The 26,136-nt window shown below is 41.8% G+C and overlaps 3 protein-coding genes across 5 annotated transcripts in view; all 3 read right to left on the bottom strand.

Annotated features, from left to right (window-relative positions):
- The window catches only part of gfap (glial fibrillary acidic protein), a 4,740-nt gene extending 1,160 nt beyond the window's left edge, over positions 1-3,580 (bottom strand). The window contains exons 1-7 of one of the 2 annotated variants that reach the window (XM_086056117.1): positions 2,348-3,580; positions 1,199-1,259; positions 1,033-1,128; positions 767-928; positions 580-705; positions 140-360; positions 1-55 (exon numbers count right to left, since the gene is read on the bottom strand). The exon at positions 1-55 is cut by the window's left edge and continues 389 nt beyond it. In XM_086056117.1, coding sequence (XP_085912243.1) covers positions 1-55; positions 140-360; positions 580-705; positions 767-928; positions 1,033-1,128; positions 1,199-1,259; positions 2,348-2,784 — 1,158 coding nt within the window. In that variant the 5' untranslated portion in view covers positions 2,785-3,580. The remainder of the gene's footprint in view (positions 56-139; positions 361-579; positions 706-766; positions 929-1,032; positions 1,129-1,198; positions 1,260-2,347) is intronic. The other variant, XM_086056118.1, reaches the window with a different exon arrangement.
- A 144-nt stretch (positions 3,581-3,724) lies between these two features.
- map3k3 (mitogen-activated protein kinase kinase kinase 3) lies at positions 3,725-16,765 on the bottom strand. Of its 2 annotated transcripts, none has more exons than XM_086056115.1 (17): positions 15,944-16,765; positions 13,640-13,694; positions 12,943-13,070; positions 12,820-12,860; positions 12,375-12,474; positions 12,199-12,315; positions 11,520-11,640; positions 11,198-11,340; positions 10,063-10,136; positions 9,527-9,594; positions 8,738-8,833; positions 8,507-8,668; positions 8,293-8,441; positions 7,759-7,890; positions 6,809-6,938; positions 6,043-6,220; positions 3,725-5,957 (listed from the first exon to the last, which is right to left on the bottom strand). In XM_086056115.1, the coding sequence occupies exons 2-17, from the start codon at positions 13,641-13,643 to the stop codon at positions 5,735-5,737; spliced, it is 1,866 nt and encodes a 621-aa protein (XP_085912241.1). In that variant the 5' UTR covers positions 13,644-13,694; positions 15,944-16,765; the 3' UTR covers positions 3,725-5,734. The 2 variants fall into 2 exon arrangements, with proteins under 2 accessions (XP_085912241.1, XP_085912242.1); XM_086056116.1 differs by having other exon boundaries at positions 12,199-12,312.
- Positions 16,766-17,512: 747 nt separating this feature from the next.
- limd2 (LIM domain containing 2) lies at positions 17,513-25,894 on the bottom strand. Its single transcript, XM_086056500.1, has 4 exons — positions 25,697-25,894; positions 20,640-20,681; positions 19,855-19,991; positions 17,513-19,582 (listed from the first exon to the last, which is right to left on the bottom strand). Exons 1-4 carry the CDS (start codon positions 25,697-25,699, stop codon positions 19,423-19,425), a joined length of 342 nt encoding a protein of 113 aa, XP_085912626.1. The 5' UTR covers positions 25,700-25,894; the 3' UTR covers positions 17,513-19,422.
- Positions 25,895-26,136: the final 242 nt, after the last annotated feature.

Raw genomic sequence — 26,136 nt, 5'->3', positions numbered from 1 at the left:
TGTTTTAATCCCTTTAAAGTGCATGTTGGAGAATCTGTGAACTGGAATGGCGATCCTGAAAGTAAATAAATCCGGTAGTCATGAATAAATATGCAAATAGCCAAGCATATTTTGGGGTTTGTTCGATGACACTCCCCACCTGCTCTCCTGCCCTTCCAGCAACTTCGTATAGGCGGTGATCTCCATTTCCAGGGCCAGCTTGACGTGGAGGAGGTTTCGGTACTCGCGGACACGTCGGCCCATCTGCTCCTTCAACTCGGGCTGTTCGTCCTCCAGGCGGCTCGCCGCGTCCCGGTAGGCGGCCGATGCGGCAGAGAAGCGGTCGTCCATCTCCCCGAGTTGACATTCCAGGGTCTTGTTCTGGAAGGTTTTGAGAAAGCTCACTTTTTTGGGTCAAATACACAATTTGGTGACAACATAACATTTTGTGGTGGATCCCCAGTAGAAGACGAATCGAAATGGTTGAGGTGAACTTTGACAAAGTTATTCTGTTTTACTCTCATTTGAAGGTGCTTGAGGGTGACTCAGCATTTTTGACGGACTGTTATTTTTGTGAAATCTTGTCACAGTGCGACTCACAGTTCTGCGGAGGAGTTCCAGGTCGCAGGTGACCACTTGGACCCCACGTCGGTACTCACTGGCCTCCCGCTTGGCCTGGCGTAAGGCCTGAGCGTTCCGTCGAGTTGCATCTGTCAGGTCGGCAAACTGCGAGCAAACAGCTGTTTGTCAATGCCTGTGATATATGTTTGTGTGTGTTTTATCTGACCTTGGAGCGGTACCACTTCTCTATGTCATGTATGTTGGAGGAGGCCATGTTCTCATAGAGAACCCGGATGTCCTTCAGTGCTGCGGTCAGGTCTGGTTTGGACAGATCCGCGTCCACATGCACCTGCTGGATCAGGATCTGATCCTGCAGCTCATGAAGCTCCTAAGGAAGCAGGAAACAGATATTATTATATTGATATTATATTACTTATTTGTGGAACGTATACCCTATCATAACTGGGGGAGTTGCTGCATTCCCATTACTACCTCCTCGTGGATCTTCTTCAGGAAGTTCATCTCATCCTGCAGGGTCTCCACCTTCCTCTCCAGTTGGATGCGCTTGAGGGTTGCTTCATCCACATCCTGTGTCACCAGTAACCAGGCACATTTATCCATAAATAATAATAAGACGTCATATAAAATGCGTAACGACCTGTCTGAAGGCGATGAGTTTGTTCTCTGCGTCTTGTCGCAGGGCCAGCTCGTCTTGCAACCTGAGCAAAGCAGATGTAATTCAAGATGTAAATGGTAAAAAAAGACAAACTTATAATGCTTTATACACTGTATCTATCAGTGCAGACAATGTGTTCAAAAGTACTGGGAGCGAAAAGTGACCACGTGGACCGATAAATTTATCCATATCACATACGCGAAGGGATACACCATCTGGCCAAAAGTGTTGGAACACCTACAGGAGGTGAAAAGTGAGCATGTGACCCAATCAAAAGTATTAGGACACATATTGGCCCAAAAAAAAAAAAAGATGACCATGTGACCCAATTTTTTTTTAGCATATTGTGCTCAAGGATGGCTGCAATATATGGACAAAAGTATTGCGCAGTGTGGTCACCTTTGTCTCCCCGTAGGCGTCCCAATACTTTTGAAAATATCGTGTACACTGTACACAGTTCAGGGTGTCAAAAGACAAAAGCAGTTTTAGTTTTGGACTGGCAGATTTCAGAGCAGGAGTGAGGAGGAAAATGCACGCTTAGACACCGACATCAAAATAACAGCTTTATGGTCTCTTTTGTAGAGTTGGGGGCTCTGAGGGGGCCCGCATTGTTGTGCGCCACTCATTCCTCCACATTGGTTCAGTGGCAACGGGGCGGTCCAGTCAGGGATCAACAGGTTTGTAAAAGGGGAAAGGGGGGTTTGGTGGGGGGGCTCCGCATTCCAACCGGTGTGAGAGTAAAACAAATCTGCATATAATTTCACACACAAATACATAAAAAAGGAAGAAAAATTTCTACACATTCTCCCCCCAAAACATTTTTAAAATTGATTTAAAAATTAACACACCACATAGCATATTAGCAATCTATTTAATTTATTAGAATTTATGGCTTTACATATTTATGAAATTATCATGGAATTTCACAACATCTAATGGTACATTACTACATTTATTTTGCATACAACAAATGATTTTGATTTAAATAAATGCGTATTTGAAGCCCTGGGTTTAAGATTTGAAATTAAGGATGCAAGTCATGGTTATGGGTTTAAATAAGGATTTTTGTACCATGCTTTATTATATAGTGATGGAATGAAAATAGAGTAATTTAAGAGTTTCTCTTCCCACCTGTTTTTAAGTGTGTCCACATCCGCCTCCATGTTGCCCGTATCCACCTCCAGGCGGTTCTTGTCTGCGCCGAGCTCATCCGCTCGCCTCCTCAGCTCTCTCATCTGCGCCCGCAACATGTCCTCCGCCCGGCCGGGCCCCCTGTCACCGCTCCCCTCCAACTGGGCCGCCAGCCGCTTGTTCTGCCGCTCGACAACTCGAACCTTCTCCAGGAAACCTGCCAGGCGGCGGTTCAGGTCCGTCATCTCCATCTTCTCGCTTGTGCGCGTCTCCTTGCAGCGGGCCGCCAGCGCCGAGTCGGCGGAGAAGTCCAGCCGGTGGGTGGGGGGTACACGGAAGGCACGAGGGGTCCCTTGCCGGGGGAGTATCCCGACACGCACCCCCGAGGTGCCGCTGGACGCTTTGAAACGCATCCTGTACTGCACCTTGCTCTCCATGATGGACAGCCTAGGGGAACTCGAGTACAAGTGGGGCTATTATGGGGTCTGGGAGGGAGTAGGGAGAGACGCGCAGGGTGGGCCTGAGGGAGGGTTAGGAAGTGTGTGTGTGCGCGTAGGGGGGTGGTGGGGAAGTGGTCTGGCTGGTGGTGAAAGGGACAAAAAAAAAAAAAAGGACATACTATAAGAAGAGTGATGGCTTCAACTTAGGGTTTCAATAAGGTTTCTAAGATAGGGTCAGGGCTTCAAAGTAGGGCTTCAAATTAGATTTTCAAACAGGGATTAAGAAGTAAGGTCGGGAAAATTGAGTTTTAAGACAGAGTTAGGGCTTTAAAGAAATAAATTAGGATGTCAAATCTGTATTAGTGTTTCAAATAAGAGTTTCAACCCAGAATTGGAGTTTCAAATGATGGTTCTAAACAAGGGTTAGGGTTTTAGATTTTAATGTCAGTCTCAGTCAGCACAATTCCGCAGAGAAAAAAAAACCAACAGTCACATGACACACACAAAGTGTACTGTAGAGTTTGAATGATTTACTATTGAAAGCCTGACTCAGGCTTGGGATCCTTATTTTGGCTTGAAACCCTATTTAAGCCATAATTGTCTTGACTAACTTGAATTCCTTAACATTGTTTGGAACTCAAACCCGGGCTTGAAAACCTACTTTGAAAGACGAACACTGGGTTAAAACCAATATTGAAACCCTAACCCTGGCTTGAAACCTTATAACTCAACTCAGAGTAAAACGCCAAAGCTGTCTTGAAACTCCAATACAGGGTTAAAACCCTAACCCTCGTTTTTCAAACCTTAACCCAAACTTGTCATGTCACGCAGCCGCACTTGTTCGTCTCACCTGAAAGGACTCCGAAACGTTTCGGTCCTTGTAAACGTTGCAGCTCACTTTCATGTCATCAAAAATACAATAGGACACATTTAGGAATTTTGCAAAACTATTAATTTTATTCTAAAAGGCACTTTGTGTCTTTGTGTACAAAAAGACATAAAAGTAATTAAACTCTGCTTTCTGTAAAATACATTTTGACGTTGCACTGCAAGTCCCGTCACGATACAACGTATATAAACAGAAACATACAAGAAGACCATATAGAGACGTTTAACTAGCTCATGCTCGTTTGTTCACCCAGCTTTTTTCCCCAAGCATTTCAGCATTTAGCTTCCCCATTAGGCAAAACATTAGGTACACCTGCAAATGACTCCCAATATATGAATTGTGTTGGGGGCATGGGGGCAATTGTTTAACCAAACATTAGAAACAGTTCTCAGTATTACAAACCACAACAATAAAAAATTAACACAATGCAGATTATATTTTGATATAAAATAAAAATACAATACACATTTTAAGATACATTCTAATACAAATGTATTAGACTGTATATACCTTTTATGTATTTATTCAAATCAAATTCTTTATACAAATGTATATAAATCTAATATCTGTGCGTAAATAAATCCATCTCTCTATATTATGTTGTATATGTACACATGTTTTCTTATATACTTCATACTTTGTTTAAATATTGGTCCAACAAAATATTGTTTGGTTATTGTGTTTTCTGTCATTGTGGTTGTAGATAGCTTATGTAGGAAGAAAATAAAAAGAAGAAACAATGTTATATGTTGCAGGTGTACCTAATGCTGCGGCCAGTACACGGATGCCGCCCATGGTGAACAAAGTCGTAATTTGGCTCAACCAACAAACCTCCACATGCTCTTTAATGAGATCTGAAAATCAAGAAAAAAAAAAGTCATTTTAAATGTCTATTTTTAAACAATGTCATTAGATTGTCACCTAAAGGTCGAATAAAATTTTTTGTCTGCGCCCCCAAACAGAACCCGGCCAGCCAGAGTTTGTTTCCTGCGTGTAAATAAAAAACAAAAAGTGATATTGTTTTGAGCACGTTTGCAAAACCAGCTGCTTCCTACACATTCACTGTCAAGAACAACACCAACTGGAGTATAAAAATATATAAAAAAATATAAATTCCAAGTGAAGTGGCACAGGGGCATAAATAAAAAAAAAAATAAAATAAATATAATCACATTTGACGTCAATATAAATCTAATTGATCACATTCATTTTTTTTTTTAAAAAGTGCATCTGATTAGATAACAATGGACTGTTAAAGCTTTGTTCTTTAGGCCTTTGTTTTTTTAAACACTAAACTAAACCTATCAATCATCAGCCTCTCATTTAGGCCCCCAGAAAGAGGATTTGACAGCCTCAAGTGGTGATGTTGCACACTGCATCCAGCAACAAAGGCAACAACAGTCACTTCCTGGTGACATGGCTCAAACAACCTACTGCCTTCTCCATCACTACACAAGCCCTGAAACACAATCAATCAATCAATCATGCAGCGATCAATAGGGCACGATGCTTAACGACACATTTACTGAAACAAACTCATCAACTTACGTTTCCTTCCTTAATAAACAACGACAACTTTAAAAGATCTTACAGTACGGTATGCCAACAACTATGTGGACAAATGTTTTGGGACACACTTCAATTAAGTCATAGAAAATCCTGGACAGCCAAACTGAAAACCCAACTTAGGCTTGAAAAGCTAATTTGAAAGCCTACTTTAAAACAATAACCCTAAGCCTTGTTTGAAACACTAACCCTGGCATGGAACCCTAATTGTGGAGGGAAATCCTAAACTCAATCCATCTCAATACTTTTGTCCACACGGTGTACTGAATTTTAAAGGAGACTTTTTAAATTCAGCGGTCGGGTGCGTGTCACTGCAGTGGAACACGTTTCAACCTGAAGAGGGCCAATGACATCATCACTCCGCGCCAACTCATGAAGGCTGCTAAGAACGTGGCCTTCACATTCCTAGCTTACTGAAGAAGAACCAGCTAACAGCATTTGTTTTCCATACTTAACCTGCACCTTTGCTACACACTACGTGCTCCATCCAGGTTAGCCGTGCGAGAAAGGGTGTCTGAGCAGCTCCTCGGCACTGGGCCGTCGCGCGGCCTCCACAAAGATGCGGCGGACAAAGTCGTGCGCCTCCTCGGAGGTGCGTGCCGGCAGCAGAGGCTTGGTAGGCTGCGTGGCGATCTTGAAGATGGCCGCCATGGCCTCGTACTCGGCCCACGGGGGTTTCTCCGTCAGCATCTCCACCACCGTGCAGCCCAGACTCCTAGAAAGACAAACACCCTGGTACTTTTGTTTGAAAGCCCTATTTTAAAAGCTTCATTCAGGCTTGAAGCCATTTGTGGACTCACCAGACGTCGGCCTTCCTGCCGTAGCCTTCCCCGCTGATGACTTCAGGGCTCATCCAGTAGGGGGTGCCCGTCACCGAGCGTATGCCGGTCCCGGACATACAGATGGTTTGCAGACGTTTACTGGCCCCGAAGTCGCCCAGCTTGACGTTGCCCTCAGAGTCCCGCAGAATGTTGGCCCCTAAAAATCAAATGTACATACAGACTGAAGCAGACTTAGCACTTGCTTGGATAGAATTTATGGAAGACTCCATTTGGAGTACACTTGAACGACAAGACTTCACAAATCAGGCATGTTTACATTTGAAAATTGGCATTTTCAACATAGTGTGCCATTTGTTTGCTTTTTGAAAGAAAATGATTTTTTCCCCATGAAGCAAATATTGAGGGAGTTGAAAAAGTGTGAAAAAGCAAAATGTAACAAGCAAGTTTCACGACTCAGAGACACAGTAATGGCCTTTTGTTACTGACTGAAATTAGCAATGAGCAGCAACTTGTCGTCAAAGCCATTCATTGTGTATGTGATAGGAAGGTGCGACGGCGGAATGCCTCAAATCAATTAAAAAAAAATTTTTTTTTTTTATTCGAGTGCGGCATCACGGTAGCGTCAGATATGACTTGACTTGTCTTGCTTGAAATTTAGTACGGACTTGACTTGATTTGTTTTTTGCCGCAGTACTTGCTTAAAATTTGAAGGTTAAGACTAGAGACTTTGTTATGGTACGTGTGTGACTTCCTCCCACCTCTGCTGTGAACCAAAATGGCTTACCTTTGATGTCCCTGTGCACGATCATGTTGCTATGGAGGTAGGTCATCCCCTCCAAGATCTGACGGGTGTACTTTCGGGTCACGCTCTCCGTCAGCGCCCCGTAAGCCTTCAACTGGTCTTTGACAGAACCCTGAGAGCAATCAGACTTTTTCATGAGATTCAATGGGTAAAGATTTGTACACCGAGACCAAAATGCATCACGGAATCAGACAACTCAGATGAACAAAACAACTTTACTCCTCATTATCTATATACAATTTATCCTAATATTTGTATTTTATTATTTATTTGATTGTTTTTTTTTTTTTTTATGTGGTGACCACCGTGTGTGGAGGGGTGGCACCCTAGCACCCTCTAATGACCAGCAGCCAATGATCTCATTTGCACCTTATGGTCAATTAAGTTCTTGGAACTGTAGGTCGAAAGGTTTTAAAAGGCACCTTTTGACCACTGGAACTAAAAACCTCTGGCAGGCCATTGTGTGTTGAACCTTGGTAATTATTGCCCAAGATAGGGGGTGATATATCAGTGCCAAAAGAATACCCTGCTACGGGGATTAGTGCTTTGGCATCTTTTTCTTCTACGAAGTACAAGCAACAAGTACAATTGTGTGCGTGTTCTAATGATGGTTTTCACAATCCTGGGATTAAAAATCAGAATCTGTTGGTCTTGGCCAATGTCGATTCCTCACGGAGCACAACTTGGAAAGGGATGTAAGGAAGGAAGAAACATCAGAAAGAAACTAAATCACTTCCCAGCAAATGTTTCTGCTGCTTAAAACATATCTCCACATGTCGTCTTTATCTTGCTACGTTTCGGACAAGCCTGCAAGTTGGCTCAGGAACACACAGATGAATATTTGCTTTCCATTTCCATTTTCTGCACCACTTATCCGATTATCTCTAGTTGAAACATTCGCTATGTGATCCAAAAACGGACGTTAAACTCACCCCGGGCATGTACTCCATGAAGATGGTAAGGGTCCTCTCGTTGTGGTCCCTCAGACAGCCGTAGTACTGCACGATGCGCTCGTGGTGAAGGTTCTTCAGCAGCTGGATTTCGCATTCCAAGGCGCTGACCTCCTGCAGGGAGCACAGCAAAGGTTGAAACAACCCAGACCATGACAAGATGACAAATCATTGAATCATGGCGAATATTTGGACCTGGAGGCAAAGAGGATGGCCGGACAATGGGGACTGACCTGTTTAGCTTTTGTCCCAAAACAGGAAATGAAAACATTTAAAAGCAAGAAGACAAGACTGAATAACTTTACCAAAATCAATGATTTGTACCAAAGACGTGAGAGAATTCAAAAGTTCTTCAATTCAAAAATTCAATCAAATTTACAGCTTGATTAAAGCTAACAATAACATTAGCTTGATGATTCTATTGTCACCTTTTTGTTATGGGAATAACAAGTACCAAAAATGTTTTTGGATTGCACAAACACAACAGTCATACAAATGTAAAAATTCTTTTCTCACCTTGCTTGTCTCGAGACTGTCGGGATCGAACTGGACCTGCTTGGCGGCTAGCTCCCGTCCCGTGTCCACATCGTAGCACAGGTACACTCGTCCAAACGCCCCCTGGCCCAGGAGCTTGCCCCGCCGCCAGGACACAGGTGCACTGGGCGCTGGGAAAACCAACACAAAGCCCGTTTTCCATTTTGTTTTAACAGCATGACGATGTCATACGTACATTTATTGGCAATGGGGCGTTCCTGTGGCCGGAGTCTGCCCTGGGTGTCCACCAGCTGCCAGCTGCCGATGCTTTCTTCGCTGCCGTTGAGCGAGCGGCGTGAAGGCACAAGGGTGAAGAGGTTCCCCTGAGGGCGGCGGATGCGCGGAAAGGTGCGCCTCCCTGACGGCGAGAAATAATAAAAATGAAGCGATTTGAATGAAGTGCTGCCGTATGACGTGGTGATGTTACCTTCGCTGAGGTCCTTGTGATGCAACGAGATGTGGTAGCGGCGAGGGTACGAGCCCCCCTTGCCGACTATGCGGTCATAGACGTGGTTCTCCCTGTCTGGAAGCAAAGTGGAAAGGGAATTAAAACAAACATTTGGTTTTTAAAACAGACAATTGTGCCAGCTGATTTGCATACAATGTTAAAAAAATAATTGAACATGTCACTTTTTTTATTTTAGTAATAAAATAATTCAGTTTTTTTCTTATGCAATTTAAGACACTATTTTTTCATTTTTTTATTTACAATAAAGTTAACCAATTATCTAATAAAACAAAAAATGTTAAATGTCCTCCAAATTTAAAATTGTTTTTCACCATTTTATTTTTACAATAAAAGAATCAGTCATTAATAAAACAATAAATACATTAACAATTTTTTCAATAAAATACAAATTGTTAAATGTATTGTATATGTAAAATTATTTATTTCATAAACAGATGACCCAGTCATATCATAAAACATTTCTAAATTGCTTTATTTTTTTTTTATTTTTTACCATTTCCCATTTTATTATTAACAATAACTAAACATAAATGAAACTAACAACAATTGTTACATGTACTAATCCCCCCCCCCCAAAAAATAAAATAACGTATTGTATACAGTCTGTAAAAAGGTGTAACTATTAGGATGTATTTAAAGTAAATAAATTAATCAATAAGCTAATAAAATACATTTTAAAAACTGAAAAATGAGGGGCAGCACTTGAATGGACAGCCTGAAAGGGACTTATCATGTGCGGCTTCTCACCTGAGAACTCTTGTCTGTTGTCAGGATAACTCTTGGCTCGGTGCATACGAGACTTCCTCATGGAGGGGCTGCCGGAACAGAAGCGTTACGCACAAAGCACAAAATATGAAGACCTCCGCCAAGGCTTAAAACCTTTTTCTCCCAGTGAAATTAACAAACACGTACGGATCACGCTAAAAGACGCATTATATATCAGTGTTTCAACAGTCGTTATGCATGGTGTTAGCATGTCGTGCTAAACCTGAGATTAGCGTGTAACTCAGGAATAACGCTGCTTGTGTTTTGCTTTTTCTTTAGCTTCTTTTTAGACACTCCAAAAAAGGAGCTTTTGTCGCTTTTTGTCATACTGTTTCAATGTTGTTATTTTAAGTGACTCAAAACAAAGCAAGAATATGGGGTCTTTTTTATTGTGTTAATTTAAGTGACTTAAAACCAAGCAAGAACATGAGGTGATTTTTCATTGATTTAGTTCTTTGTACTTCATGTTTGAAATAAACTTTCAATATATATCTACAGTGGCGTTAAGGAATGCCAACCTGTCTGAGTTACTGTCCAGAGACTGACAGCTTCCAGACACAGAGTTTTCGGCACTGCTCCAGGAATCCAGAACCTGCATGGGAAAGAAAACAACATTCCTACAACACTCAAACTCATCACACAGCATAAATTCAACTGTTGAAATAGCATAATTAAGTTAAAAGCTATATATTATCAAAGAGGGCTTCAACTGCTTGTATATAAACAAAATTAAATGAGTGCTATACAAATAAATAAACCACATTAAAAAAACTTAATAAAAATAACTAATATTTGATTATTAAATTAAAATATAGAGGGGGGAAATTGACTTTATTGTGGGGTATATTTGTCTTAACCCATTAAGGCCTAAAGCGCCTGGCTCAACAGCTCCCCAAAACCTAAGGTCGCCTTTGGAATTACCCTTGAAAATCTGAAGTTTTCCCAGATATTCAACACTTACAAAATAATTACTATCTGAGCCCCTGTAGCAGACAGAAACATAATTTCAAAAGAATTAGAGATCTTAGACGTGTGGCTTATTATTATTTACAAGTAAATGATATATTATTATGTTTCACTCGAAGATGTAAAAATAATGTGCAGTGCCAGAGAAGCACTATTTTAATTTTAAAAAAAATTGAGTGGGAATTGCCATCCTCTATTCTGTTACAAAGACGTCAATATCGTCATTGTCTACAAACCATATCATATCACGTTCGACTGGTTCCACTGGACGTGCGCGTCGTCTATATAGCACTGCCGTTACTTATCAGAGCTCCCGGCGTTCGACGGTGTCCGCCATTAGCCTACCTACGGCTCGATAAAATTCCACAACATCCTCCACGGTCTCGCAACACCGTCACCTGTATATTCTGATGCAGTAAATTGGCTAAGAGACGGAGAATTGGATTAAAAAAAAGACACCGACGTATCCACTCTCCTGGCTTTAAAGATAGAATGACGCAACAACGCGGTTGTGCACTCCCGTCCTTGATGGGTTAACATGTCTGCTGTCTCCATGAGAGAAAATGCCATCTTGATGGGCCAGGTCATTTGCAGACGAGGTAAATAAGCATACATTTATATTTGAAATTGTTTTATGCTGGATAAAAAAATATGTACAAAAGTAATTAATACATTTATGGGACTCACACACTGTTCGGTGCCTTCTGGGATGAACTCGCCCTCGCTGTTGACGCTAGTGTAGGAACCTTGGCGGGCGATTCTCTGCTGCCGTTCCGGCACGTAGCCAGGAGGTGGCGAGCTACGCCCCGCGTTCTGGGAACCTGTTCCTCCTGCGAGAAACGGGGGGGAAAAAAAAAAGTTCAAACTAAATGCACCAGCAGTCTGTTGCGGACATAAAACCCAAGCACTAATGTGCGTTTTATGGTTTTTGACAGCTTTTCACTATTAAAAATTATATCAAAAACATATTGACTCGAGTCTACTACAAAGGGGCAGCGAAGCAGCTTACCGGTGGACAGGTGGCGCCCCCTAGGCTCCGATGACGCGTATGCAGCACTGATGTCTCCATTGGATTGTGAGGCTTTGATTCGAACCTGCTTGCAAGGCACGTGCTGTGACGGCGAAGGGACCTGTAAGATGAAGATCAGGTAGTTTAAAAACGTGGGGATTCCACTTGAATCCTGTGGAGGCAGTAGCGAGTCACTGTAGGATTTGGAGATTCCTCTCACTCAACGAAGTTGCTCAGGTAAGCAATTTCTTGTTTTTTAATGTTCCGCGGGCCCCCAGAAGACAATACATTTGAAGTTACCACACTTATCCATTACGCGATAGCCAGTTAACATTAGTACTCTTAGCTACAGCTAGTTTCATAACAAAAAAGCTTTAACATCAAAGTGATGTAGTTATTTATAGTTTGAAATTAAGACTAGCATTCAAAAATGAAAGTAAATTCCTCCAAACATTTAAAGTACAGACATCTACCTGAAAACAACCATTCGCAAGTTAAGCTCTGCTGAGCCTCGACTTTCACAAAGGTTGCTCAGAGGCTTTGGCAACACATTAAAATTGTATTACTTGCAAACACAGTTAGCCATTGCAAGTCAATTTTCACAAGTGCTGTGCGGTGAAGAAACAACAATGTTGCAATAGTGTGTTGTAAAGGCCTGCCCGGTGTGCGGTTGCCTCACACTGTCGGGTTCCTGTTCGAGCAGCAGGATCCGGATGCTCTTCGTGTTGGCGCTTCGGTCCAGCAGGTCTACGGCTTTGTCCAGGTCGTCCTGGCCTCGCAGCGGGATGGACAACTGCTGGGAGGCAAAAAGGGTGTCAACGAGGCACCCGCGCAAAGACAACAGTGGACTCGTACCTCGTTGCTCATGTAATGGAGGTCCAGCTGCTGCCCAAACACCAGCTTGACTTTGCGCTGGACGTCGTCAAACTGCACAGGTCGGCCAAACATGAGGATCCTAAAACCAGAGAAGACCAGATTGGAGAATTCCTGCAAGTGCGCCACTCTATACTTGTGTTGCGCAGGCAGCCCCAAGCTAAACACAACCTTCCCCCTTCTCCAAACTTGACTGGAAATGTTTTTAAAGACGACAAATTATGCCATGTTCCACAAATGAAAGGGGGCATATTATGTAAAATTGGCTTTTTAGCATTTATATACAAATACATTGAACAACTGCCAACTATAGTGAAATTCTGCAAATGATTCACTCCGCCGCAAGAAAAAAAAAAGGGTTGCAATTGACTATATTAATTACAGTGTAGTGTAGAGGATGCATATAATAGCTTGTCAACAAACTCACCGCCTCTCGCCTGAGTACTCAAACTTGATCCTGACGTCCTCCTGAGAGAAAACAAGCGCAAAGCTTTAAGTTAAAAGAAGAAAAAAAAAACATTTAAAAGAAAACAATCTGACGATGATCCACCTGTCTATTAGCCTGAGCGGGTGTCTTGAGTTTACCGCCGCCACCATCATACGGTAGGACGGGTTGCCGCCGCGTCATCTGCAGGGCAACCAGGTCCTTCATGATGGAGTGGAGTGCCTGTCGTTCATCTGGACGGAGACAAATGCGACAAACATTCGGTACACCATTGTCTCATTTGAATTAACTTGTAGTTATTAAGTGTCAAACTTCACCCCCCCTGCCCCCCAAAACTGGCTATTCACTTTCACACAGGCCCTGCCTCTGTTAATACCCACAAAACCGAAAAGTCTGCCGGTCACCAGAACAAGGTGAGTGTTGTGACACGCTGTATTGATACTTTTTACATGCCAGCTCTTTTTCTACCGGTGATAATGAGATATTCTCTGGTTAAGTTAAACCTCCCAATCCATGGTGAGAGCTTTTACGTCAATATCGAGAAAAAGCTGCTTTCTCCCACGGTTGATATCCAGGCAGGTTTTTTTTGCCTCACAAGTAGAGCAAACATTTGGTCTTGTGTAGCTTGGACCGACATCACAGTCAGGAAAAGCAAAACTCAAGCTTCTTAGGGCACGGAAACACGATCCTTCACCCGCCGGAGTCTGGAAAAGACGCTCCGACGGGGGCCGCAGTTTATTTATTTTTTTTGAAGAAAACCCAAAAGGTCTGTTTCACGTTGTCTGCATTTTGGTGGACTTACTCATTGTGGCGACGCTGGCGTGGTCTTCAAAGCTTCAGAAGCACTGCCAGTCCAACTGCAGTAAAGACAAAACAACGACAGAGTTCAAAATGAGGCTTTTTGGAGATGCTTTTCTCCAGGAGGATGCAAGAAGACAAAACGTTATCAGCCAGACGTGCAACAATGGTCAGGATGCGAGAGTGTCGCCATCTTGGCCAAGAAAAGACGAATCTGGCGGGAATGTGATATGATGTAGGTCGACATAACACAGACGTTTTAGCAGGCCTGTCAACAGTAGGGCTGGGCGATTACGGAAAAATAAATAATTATGGTTATTTTGATTGATATTGAAATCACGATGAATAAAAACGATTATTCAATGATTTTAAAACGTAGTATTAATTCAACTACCAAACTCAATTGCTTAAAACTACTATCATACCCTCGTGGCTATTCATCCCTGCACATTGAACAATTCATTATTGAACACCTTATTCTTTTTGTCAAGTAAAAAAGGACCTTGTAAATGTCATGTGAAATTCAAGCCTATTGCATTTTCATTCTGCTGCATCCACACCTTTGCAGCATTGCATCTTTGACCACATTAAAACCAGGAATAAGCAACTTCTCTTATCTTTTAACTATATTTATTTTATCATAGTTCATTGCTCTATTTTTATTTGCACAAGCATTGGGTCTTACTTATACTTACTTACAATGTTTTTAAAATCGTAAGAAGCCAAAATCCTGATTAAATTTGAGTAACAGATAACAACAGACTGCCAACAATTAGTCTGGAGCGTTTCATGTAATGTAATGGGAAGTACCGGTACAGCAGAGACTGTACTTGTCATGGCAATTGCTTGAAATGCCAGCAAGTACCCTAGCCTGCTACATTTACTGTAATGCAAGTGCAGCAGAGACAGTATGAAGGAGCCGGACTAATTGCTAGCACTGTATCAATTAGTTGCGATTAGTCCAACCCTTTCATGAACTGTCTCGTCAGCAATTAGCCTAGCCCACTTCATGGTACCCTCGACCGCTGCATTGTAAACAATTAGTCTGGCTCGCTTCGCATACCGTTAGCAAAACGTATGGTCTACTGCACTGCCAGAAATTAGTTTGGCTCACTTCAATTAAATTCATCCTATTGTATGCTGCACTGCTCATGATTAGCCTGGCCTGATTTGTGTAGCCTACCATCTCTGCTAATCTACATCGCTGGCCGTCTTATAGCTGGTGCACTGCCAGCAATTACCATGTCATATACTGTTTCTGCCAGCAATTAGTCTGGTGTACCTCATGTATTGTCTGAAGACTATAGTATCATCAGGTGTGTCATTAAAAGTTAAGGTTTGGCAGATTGTCTTTTTTGTTTTGTTTTTTTTGCAATAGTTAAATTTGACCTAAACATTCCAGTACAGTTAATAAGTTTTATGATGGAGACAGTTTGACCCCGGAAACAATTTTTTCCATGTTTATTATTTTTTTTATGTGAAAACTTGTAAAGGGCATCAGCAACCGTGGCAACAAGCCGTTCTGGGTAGTAATCCCACCACAGGAATGGCGGGAACGTCCGCCGGCGGCATCCACCGCTTGGCATACACATCTGCCAACGAGGAAGGCGTTTACAGGCCTTGGAGGTGGTTACTTCAGGGAATGCTCAGAATTACGAGAATGAGAGATGCTGCTGCTGCCTTCGCTCCTGATTCTCATTAGCCTCCAAGCAGAATGCGGTGAATTTTGGAATCAAAAGAGGCAGCATTTCTACCAAGCCGCTCTGCTATGCCCGCTTTATTTTCCTTGTATCGCGTTTCCAGGACCGCCGGGATTAGAAGGGAAAGCACAGACAAACATGTACACTCACACAACCCCCTTTTCTCCCGAGCTGTTTAGTCTGAGGCTGTTTTTCCCAAGTCGATGCTATGCAGTATAGCCCCCCTCATATCGCATGACTACAATGCAATAATCTTGTTAATTTATTGCAGTTGAATGTAGTGCATGGCACATCTCTAATGGTCAACCTGCTACGCTCCAAAATGTTCCAAAACTTTTTGGGGTATGCACAGAAGGTAACAACTTGAATAACAGTTAAGTCTTTTAATAGTTTTTATTTAATCCATAGTTAAGTATTTACACATATTTATTCAGTGTTTCACTTATTTTTACACTTTTATGACAGGCGATATATTGGTGTTGGCCAAAAAATGTGAACATTTTGGCCAGTCTAACTTATTTACTTATCCCATGTAAGTGCTGATGAGGCAATTTGGGGGGCGTGTCATGGCGTCATTTGTACGAACGACGTCACAATCATCTCCTCACCTGAGTTATCACAAGTATGTCCTCCCCCTGCCCGCGATGACAGGTGTCGTCGTGGTGGTGCGCGCGCATCCTTACTTAATAGGCACGCGCCGCCAGGCAGAGCGCATGCGTGTAGGGCGCCATGTTGTTGCCCACAGGGGGCCCACGGGTCTCACATACACAAAGTGATAATTGTAATTGACAGTTCCCAGATAGTAAGAAAAAAACATATACTAAAAGGGTCACGTGGGTGGTTTAGAAGGGAAGTGTTCCTTTGGAGGAGCTACGGAGGCTGACATGTTGGGAAAACATACAAAATACGTTCCAGATAAACATCGGGAGGTGTCCAAATAAGATGTCCCGTTCAATTAATGACGTTCACGGAATCCATTTTGGAGCACAATGGGAGAAAAAAAGAGGTAGGAAGGGAAGCTTAGTAGGGTCAAAACTCGTCAAACTTTCATGGGCACTTCGGCTTGTTGGTGACAGACTCGACGGCCAACTTTTGTCTTTTAACGACAAAAATGTGACAAACCTTGGCACGAAGCAAGTAGTCCATAATAACGTTACCTGACCAAAACAAAGCACAAAATCATTTCCAAGAGACTACCTCCAACTTCCTGAGGAAAAAAAAAGACATTTTACCACCGGAACTCGTTTATAGTTTCCAAAGTATCCTGGAAAAGGAGCCCGCCGCCTTTACGTCCTTGTTCCCCAAGTTTCACAACAATTTGCGGTCCAAAAAGCGTATGTTAATCGCGAAAGGAGTTGCAGTTCTCCACTAACTGAGAACAAGTAAAACCGCGGGAGCGCGCAGCTACTTCTTCGATAGTGTGAAATCAAAGGCGCGCACCACGGGTTGGGCGGAGCAACAGTGACGTAGAACATGTGATGCCTTCGTTAACACTCGGAAATTGAAAGAGTAAATTATATTTCGTATGTGAAATAACTGTAATGGGTACATTTACGTGTGCGCCTATCACGTTTTACTGTTGGAATGTGTACAGTCGTTATACTGGTGTTGCCTTCAAGAGCACTCGGAAATAACATAGATTAATGCGGGTGTAAAATCATTTCAACGATGGATTCAAACGTACATGAATTCAATAGCGCTTGTTTTCTTAAAAAAAATATTTGGAGATACGTGAATGTGCTACGTTTATGTTACATAGTGGAGCACTGAAATACATATGAATTATTTGTAGAATAAATGCACGGACACATTCACTATCTTATAAGTATCTTATAAATTAGCACTAGCGTTGCCTTCAAGGGTTTAAAAACATTTAAATAAAGGGATAGATTAATTTTGCGTTTGTAAAGCAAACATGGTTCACCTGTATTTGTCATATTTTTTAACTTGTACTGCCCGTGCGCACTGTGCATTGGTGTGACGTCTTGATGGGTAGAAAGGAATTTCAGAACACCTGCGTTTCAAAATGTGAGATTTGTTTTGTCAAAGCCCTCTAATTAAGAGGTAATTATACTTACAAGAAGTACACAGAGTCGAGCAGAGCAAAATGATGAGATTTGATAACCCTCCATTATAAAGCATTGTAAAGTTGGTAAAACTCTTTTGAGTCAAATGAATAAAATCAACACCAGCATTTTTTTTATTTTTTTTCTTCAAAAAAGCATGTAAAAAAAACATGACAAATGCTCAAAACATTGAGGCGTAGAATGAGGGCCGCTTTAAATGTAATAAAAGGTGAAATAAAAACAAGGGAAGAAACAGACTGCAAAGTTCAGTCCGAGCTTTCTTTTACTTATAAGGCCACCTCAAACCACAGGTCAAGTGTGTAACGTAAAAAAAAAAATCACATTGTCAAAAAGAGGCTTATGTTTCAAAAGATGAGAATTACACAAGAACAAACCGACAGATTTAACGTTTTTTTTAAAACTGCCGTCATTCATCACCTGACCACGAGTGACGTTCACAGATGTTGTACCTTGGCGAGTGACAACCAACAGACAAGGCAAAAGACAGCATTTTCCACATAAATTACAATAATGTTGATTTTAAAGCATTCAAGGATTAAAAAGTCATCACACACATACATACATACCTAGGCATGTAACAGCAGAGTTAGAAGTATTATACATTATTTTGTGGAGGTGTGAGTGGGGCTGCTGGTTGAGTGGGAATGTGGAGTGAGTCGTCTGCTTTTGGAAAAGGCATGATCAGGACATGTAGTCATAGTTAGTTCTAAGGCTTTTGTTGAAAAAAAAAAAAAATCTATCTGTTTTATTGGTCGCAGCATGCTCGATTCACAGTAACAAAATCAACTGAGTCATTCAAATGTCACTCAAGTCCCTAAAATGCGTTTTTATTTTTACACAACAAAAGATTAAAATCCTATTTAATTGGCGGTCAATAGGAACGTAGACCGCAAACGGAGGCAACTTTTGACTAAAAAGGCATTTAAAACAAACCCAAAAAAAAAAAAAAAAATCAGACGGTTTTAACTATTGTTCCTTCGACAAGCCAGCGTGTCAGCAGCAGGGGGCGCTCTGCACAGGCTGTCACGCATGCAGCATGCACTACTCTTGTTAGGGAGGGGGCACCACTTCATGAAGGAGTAGGTCCAGGTGCCGGGTGGGTTAGGGCAGTATCTTTGTTCATCTATCTATGCCAGCCACGTATAGCGACGTGCAGAAAGATTAAATGCTCTTACACTACCACCTTGCATTTTAGGACATTTAGGTGAAGTGCTGTGTGATTTTTCTATTGAAAAGGTTAGCAACCACTGGGTTTAGGGAGGGTAATGAAAGGATTTTCACATGATTGGATTGACTTAAATGACAGATGGACAAATGTGTTTTCGTTGACTCAAGGAGATTGGTGGGGAGTGGGTTCACGGATCACAAAAACCACAGCGCTATTTACAGATAATAATCACAAAACAAGTGATCCAAGTGCTCTGAGACTAAATAAAACCGATAATTACGACATTAAAGGCCGATCCAGTGGTTAAAATAAGGCCGTTGGGACCCGCTGGTACCGACCACATGCAATGAAGATGGTCAACACTTCAAAAAAAGAATGAGAATGAAACAAATACAATAAAATGATATAAAAAAAATTAAATAAGATGCGAGGTAACGTTACAGTACCCTGTTTGATACCCCGTCAGGCGCTCGGGACCGCTGCGGTTCGTTATTGTAACATTTTTGTATAAAATCCTTGGGTGACACTGCCAATAAAGAGCCTGGATAGTTGACCTGAGTGTCTGTGTGTGGTGTGTGTGTCAAAGTGTGCCGGCTGACGTGGTTAAAATGGGTGCAAATCATTCATAACAGTAACAACGACAATAAAAAATATAAGAATTACAGCATGGTAACATTTCCCCCTCGCTGTAGCCGAGAAGGCTTTTGGTCACAATCAACTAGCTGGGAACAAACGAAAGAAAAAAAAAAAAACGTGATGTAAGTTACGACCAGTTTGGGGGGAAGAAAGAAAAAAGCTAGAGGGCCATGATGTCACCATTTTCTGTTTGTTTTCACGCCGTCTTGGTTATGTTTTCTGTCTCCTTGGCGGCCCAGCGTTCTTTGTGCTGCTTACGTCCGAAGCCCTCGTCATAGTTGCCTTTGCTCTTGAACAGCTGCTTGAAGTGAGGCTTGCAGTAGAATTCGCCTTGCAGGGCGGCAAAGCTTCCCAGGCTGTGGTCGGAAGAACACCAATCACAACCAGCGATTAATAACTCCAGATTAATCGCAACTGTCTTGTTTCATCATCAAATCTAAAAGAATTACAATATATGTATCTAACATACTGCCCCTGGTGGCCAAGGCACACACACACCAGGAGTAGCTCAGCGGCCATTGAATTCAAACAGAAAACCTCTACAAAAACGGTTTCTGTACATTTGATTTAATTATGCTATTTCTGTAGGCTTCTACGCAGTACAATAGTACAGAGTGCCATTTTTCACCTCAGCTTGGTGTTGCAGTGCTTGCAGCAGAAGCACGTGGAGTGGAAAACCTGGTTGTCGGCTACCAGCCGCTCCATGGGGTACACCGTCTTCTCGCAGGACGAGCACACCTCCTTCTGAGTCTTGAAGCTGAAGGACTGAGCACACAGAACCAAACACATAAGGACATTGTGTGGTGAATGGGATTTTTTCTGGAGGCAGAGGGGCTGACTTTTCATAGTTAGTTACTATTTTTGGATGGGGGGGTGGGGGCGGGGGGCATTATTGCTAATTAATGTATTTCAAACCTGCTAAAATAAAATCTGTTACAATGTCACGCATGTCTGAACTTCCCACGGAGCATAACACAAAATGTGGGTGTTACACATCCAAGTGTGGATTTAACTGTTCTATCTCTTGCATGGAATGAACAAGACAGATACAATTGCTGACAGTTACAAGGAACAAAACGCTCCGAAATAAACTTGGATAATGAGCCACATGCTGCTTCACAAAGTCTAAAGACGAAGACATGATTATCTGATGACATGGAGCAGCCTGTGCTGGTACGAGAAGGCAGAGGAGCATCAAAGTGGGACAAGAGTAAATAACCGCAGGCCTTAACTTGTCTGATTAAATTGGTTTTATTACGTAAGCTCATTTAGTCCTCTGAGCACCAATGGAACACTGAACAGAATGAACCCAATCTCACCCCGCAGTCACATTAGTTTGTTCAATTGGGTGTTTTCAGCACTAAAAAGGACACACACACATACACACACTCATGCGCGTGCACAACTGTTTACCTTGGACCGCTGGACTGGTTTCTCCTCAGTGTTTCTGTTATCCTGAGAAAGCATTTAAAAGACACACATCAGTTCAAGAAAAATAAAAAAAACGTTCTCATGGTGGCCTGATTTACTTTTACCCGAACGTTAACTCTTATAACCTTCCCCTCCCCCCGACTCCCTTTTTTACCCATGGGAGAAGATCTACAAGTCTGCACACTCATGTGACTCAACAAGGGGACGGTCGGCACCAAGCTGCCGGCCTCAACGTAACACAACTGCAGCCGTGCACAATCAGGTGGACGTAACTAATACAACTAATAGCACTTTTTTCAGACCGAGTAAAAATACATGTACCTAAAGTTAAGTCCTTTTCGTTACTTCATAATGCCACATTACCTCTTCTAATCGTAATGAAAATGTGTTTTATTTGAATGAAATCATATTCAAAAACACAAAGCCCTCTAGTACACGGCATAAGTTTCATTCAAATAAAACACTCTTTACAGTAACAATTTGCTGTAAGTGACATTTAAACAACTAATTGCGTGTTTTTCAAACAGTCTTGCCACACATTTGACTTAAATGTAGCCGGTTAACAAGGCATTTCACTTCTAAAATATAACTGATGTGACACATTATCACATCATCGTTTCACTCGACTGAATTATTTTTTTCAAAAAGTGAGGGCAGCTTCTTTACTGTGAAGCATGATATGTATTAGCTCAAAAATTGCCACTGTTATTCAAGCAACAGCAGCTTAAGTTTCAACTACATTGTAGAAGTCCATCTGTACCTGCACTCACATGGCCTAGAGTTCAAAACTATATACTTTACACACATTCACAATTATGGTCCCAAACACACACAAGTATCCACTCACTCACCCAAAGGTGAAAAAAACACAGGTGCGCACAAACACACAACCACTCCACCTGCAGGCATGTGTGTATACAAAAACCACAGACAACACACAAACACACGCAAATGTTGATGTAACACACAAACCAAAGGATGTGTGATGTATTAAATAGCTGTCGGACAGCACACATTGCCTTAACACAACATCAGGCGGAATCAAGTGTCACATGGTAAGTGTAACTTTGACAGGCTGTGTGAAAGGACGTATAGATTTCACTCACTTGGCAAGTGACATCCTACCTCTGGTGTACAACTACACAATCTAGCTAATTACATCTTAGGTGTTACATCATTGCACTTTGGGGTAGCTTAAGCCTAAGAAAAGCCAGACAGGGTCAAGCGGTGGCAAATAGCATGACGACATGCTACAGGACACAGCTGCGCTAACAGGTATGGTTTAAAAACAGGCACATTCACGCAGAGTTCCATACGGAAAAGCCAGATATGAAGAACACACGCCTGTCTTTGGGTCGGGGCTGGAAAAGTCCACAGCATGTGGAAAAAAAAATGTTATGTAAATTAGTGTGACCACAGGAGGAAGAAGGGAGACAAGCAGAGCTGTCACCTTCTACATAAGACATCTACCAACTGCTAGCAAGATAGCACATTCTGTACTTGGGTTGCTAAAGCAAATAGATTGAGGATTCTACACCCTGCCCTAAATTGTAACATGCTAACACGCTAGCAGTAGGAATGCTAATTTATAACAAGATGACCGGTGTAGCCTGGAGAGGGAAATGCTTGTCAAGTAACCTTACTTGGTAGCCAACATGCCAGCTTGTGTTTCCTTATATGTACATGCAAGGCGCAGAGGCATGACAGGAAGTGGTTACGACATGCCGCTTCCTTAGGCTAGTCTCGGCTACGCTATTCGTTCAGCCAATAAATTAGAAACCACAAAGCCGCCGCTGGTGGACGCCATTGAGGGGCGAGTGAATGGAAATAAAGCAGCTTTTTGTTTCAGCAGAACAAGGAGCACTTTCATTGCAGGCTGGCAGCCAGTGTAGAATGCACATTACTGCTACCTACAGGTCTGGAGTGGAACAACATCACCCTCAAGTATTTTTGGAGTCAGACGGACATATTTTGGATTGATTCGCTATTTTTAGGTTTCGTATCTGCAGGCTAGAGGAAGTCAAATTTAGGACATTTATGAGGGAATTTAAATCAAATGTAATACCTTTTTGGGTGTTCTTAAGGCCACTTCAAGACTTAAGGACCTTCTGAAGGTACTTCAAAGGTCATTTCAAATTGTAGACTTTTTATGACTCTTTCAAGGGCATCTCAAGCCATTTTTAAGGCTTTTTAAGACATTTTCAAGGCCAATGCAATCAAAAACTTGGGAGCTTCCAAAACATAAAATAGGCAAACATTTTCATCATTGTTTTACAAAGTAAAAGCAATTATTTTATTTTAACAAAACAAAGATAATCAGTCCACTTTCATCGCTGTTTACAAAAATTGGACAATATTTACTGTTAAAATTGAAATTATGAGCATTTGCACATCTTTAAAGAAAGGTATGATTCATCGATTATCACCCGAAGACCTAAACGTGCCCACATTATAGATAACCTCAACAAGCTACAGCATTCTTGTTTATTGCATTTGTGGTAAGACCTTGGAATGATAGCTTTTAGGTGTTGTTTTTAAGTATAATAAATCAAATTTTAAGCGAAATCTTTGCATTGGTTTAGGTTTATTTCTGCAGGCGTATTAGTGTATTTGCACATTCTTGTTCAAACGATGCAAGTGCGACTGCAGAAGAGGACATGTAGCTCGTGTTTGACTGCAGCATTCCATCACGGCCTCGACATGTACAGCCCAGTCAGCTATGTGGCTATGCACAGAAACAACAGCACCACTGGTATGAAGCTAAAACACGCCCACAAAAAAAAAATTGTTAAATCTTCAGTTGCGTTCTGACTCGAAGTTGAGAAGTCGCACAGTGTAATCACATCTTCTCCCCCTTCTTCCTCTTTACAACTTGACAACCTCCTGCATGTCCCCAGAAGAGTGATGCGGCATTTTTGTAGAAGCAACTTCCTGTCTGGGGAGCCTGCCAAAGTTCAGATAGAACTTCAGCCAAGCGTGCAGCACTGTTGACGTTGGATGCTATTTTTAAACTGAAGATAATAGCTATGCAAACCTACTTTACTCCTGATTAAAACATCATAATGTCAATTGAGGAGAGAATAGCGATGTGATTGAGTTGAAACCAACAAACCTGATTTTGAGAAGTGCCTTATGTTAATCAAGTGCAGTAGGAATATTTCACAACTGAAACAGAATAAGTCTTCTCCAGGTGTGGAATTCCCAAAAACAAGCCCCACCGAGTATAATGCCCAGCCTATGAACATGCAAATACAAGTGGAACATTTTGGCTTTTTTATGAGACACAAAAGTCTTCAATTTTAATCAAGCAGCCTTGTAAAGGTCTTAAATAAGCTTACATTTTAACTTCCTTTAGCTTGCAGGTACTGTGTACAAAAGAAAACATCCCAAAAAGACATTTGATTGGAAAGAGCTTAAGTAGTGGTGCTAAAGGGCCTTAAAAACCTGAAATTGAAGTCACACTTAAAACGTTTGAAAAGTCCGATCTAAGTGGCCTCAAAAAGGTCCTAAAAAGTTTTAAATTCGATTAATGTGACTTAAAAATCGAGATGTCCATGCCAACCTTTGAGGCATTATGTTCAAAAAGATTGTAAATGCTGTCTGTAAATGCATTATTGAGCAAAGGCTGTAAATACTTTTATATTTATGTGATTGGTTGTTGGCGGGATTGGGGCTTTGTTTTTGTGTTTCATTTATTTGCAATCATTACAAAAAACTTATTTCATGTTGGCATTATGGGGTTTTGTCTTTAGAATTTTGAGGAGAAGCAATTTTATTCCATTGACGAATATAGCTGAAACATCAAATTTGGAGAAAGTGAAGCGATGGGAATACTTTCTGCTCTGTATCTGTAATGATCTCGCACATATGGTGGCGGCAGATCACTTTATGGTCGTTTTTTTTCATTTCCTACTTGGATCAGAGAGCTGAGGGCATAGGCTACAGTGTGTGATTTTGTGTCACTGTAGTGTACACACTACACAGACAATTAAGAGCAACGGCACACAGATTTGTCCAGCATGCTGTGGGTGCCATATGTTGCTGTTCCGTATCCAGTGTTATTAGATCGACTACATAGCTGCAGGCAAACAAGGGGAATGGTGTTACATGACAAAAAGCTACATACCTGCTCTTACATCTCCACTGTGTGAACGATTCAAGACGTACTGTGATTCAGCCGATTAACATGCAAAACATTTTTTTTTTCAAACCTTCAATTGTGTGTCAATGCGAACCCAAATCAAGCAACAACAACAAAAAAGAAGGAAAAAAACAAGCATTTTTTTCAATCTATGTATGTACCAAATGCACGGCCTACAACTGTCACTACCATAGGTACAGTTGTGCATTGATTTTGAAATACAAGAGGAGGTTTGCAACTGCTCCGGTTTGCTGTGTCAGGCCAAATTACTGGAAACAAGCGTTCCGGTTGAACCACACGCACACAACCACAATAATTAGCGAATAATTAAATGAAATATTGTCAATCAATTTGGAGGACGCATTTGGCACCAGTACAAGTGTACTTAGCGTTGTATTCTGTCGTGTAGATGTTTTGTGTACGTTGTGCAATGTAAAGGCAAGCGGGTCAGATTGTTACAACACATCTGCTTACATTGTGTGTGGAACTGGTATTACAACAAACACTTGATACATTGGAGAGACGACACAATGCCATTTCCTAACCAGTACCGACAGGAAGAGGACGACTCGTCTTATTAATAAGAAAATTAAGCAATAAATGCACGATTTACGTCGGATTTAAATGACCTTTTATAGTAGGTTTTAATTGGCCAGCGAACTAGCTAACTTCAATTATGGAATTAAAGCGTGGTTAGGTGTTTATTTTATTTTTAACGTTTGAATTTTCTTCGGAAAAGGATTTTTTAATTTTGCAAAATAAACTGTTAGCATCGAGCATCTCCCCCTCGCCTCACCTCGGCCGAACATAAAGACAGCGTCGCGGGGAGGGAGAAGGGCGAGGGCGGCAGGAGAACGGACGCGGTGTGCGTGCGGGCCGAGCCGCGCTGAGCACTCACCATATGGGCGTCTTTGCAGGGGAAACTCTCGCCGGTAAACGTGATCTCGATTCGGCGCTCTCGGGTTTTTTTTGGTTGAAGGGGATGCCGGTAAGTGAGTGTGTGTCTTCCTCTGTCCGCTTTCAATCGCCAGCCTTTTTCTTCCCCACCACTAGCAAGGCGTCGCACGCCATTGGCTGGATTTGCCTCGAGAGGCGTTGACGGGAATCAGACAACTCAAACGTCATATGGCTTTAATGACTTTATAACTGAAAATGTATGGCATATTGTCCAATAATCATACATGATATATCTTCATCCACCCTTTTAGATAAACCGTAAATTAAAGTCTTTACGCATTTCCATCGTGTATATTCCATCGCTGCTGAAATTGATCTTGTCCAACTAGGAAGACTGGCCTGAAGTAGTCGGAACACACAATGCGGCGGTGCCTTGAGATA

The sequence above is a fragment of the Filicampus tigris genome, chromosome 16, assembly GCF_054856515.1.
Source record: "Filicampus tigris isolate MCC_2025a chromosome 16, RoL_Ftig_1.0, whole genome shotgun sequence".
Classification (NCBI taxonomy): domain Eukaryota; kingdom Metazoa; phylum Chordata; class Actinopteri; order Syngnathiformes; family Syngnathidae; genus Filicampus; species Filicampus tigris.
This window is presented reverse-complemented; position numbering and strand designations above follow the sequence as displayed.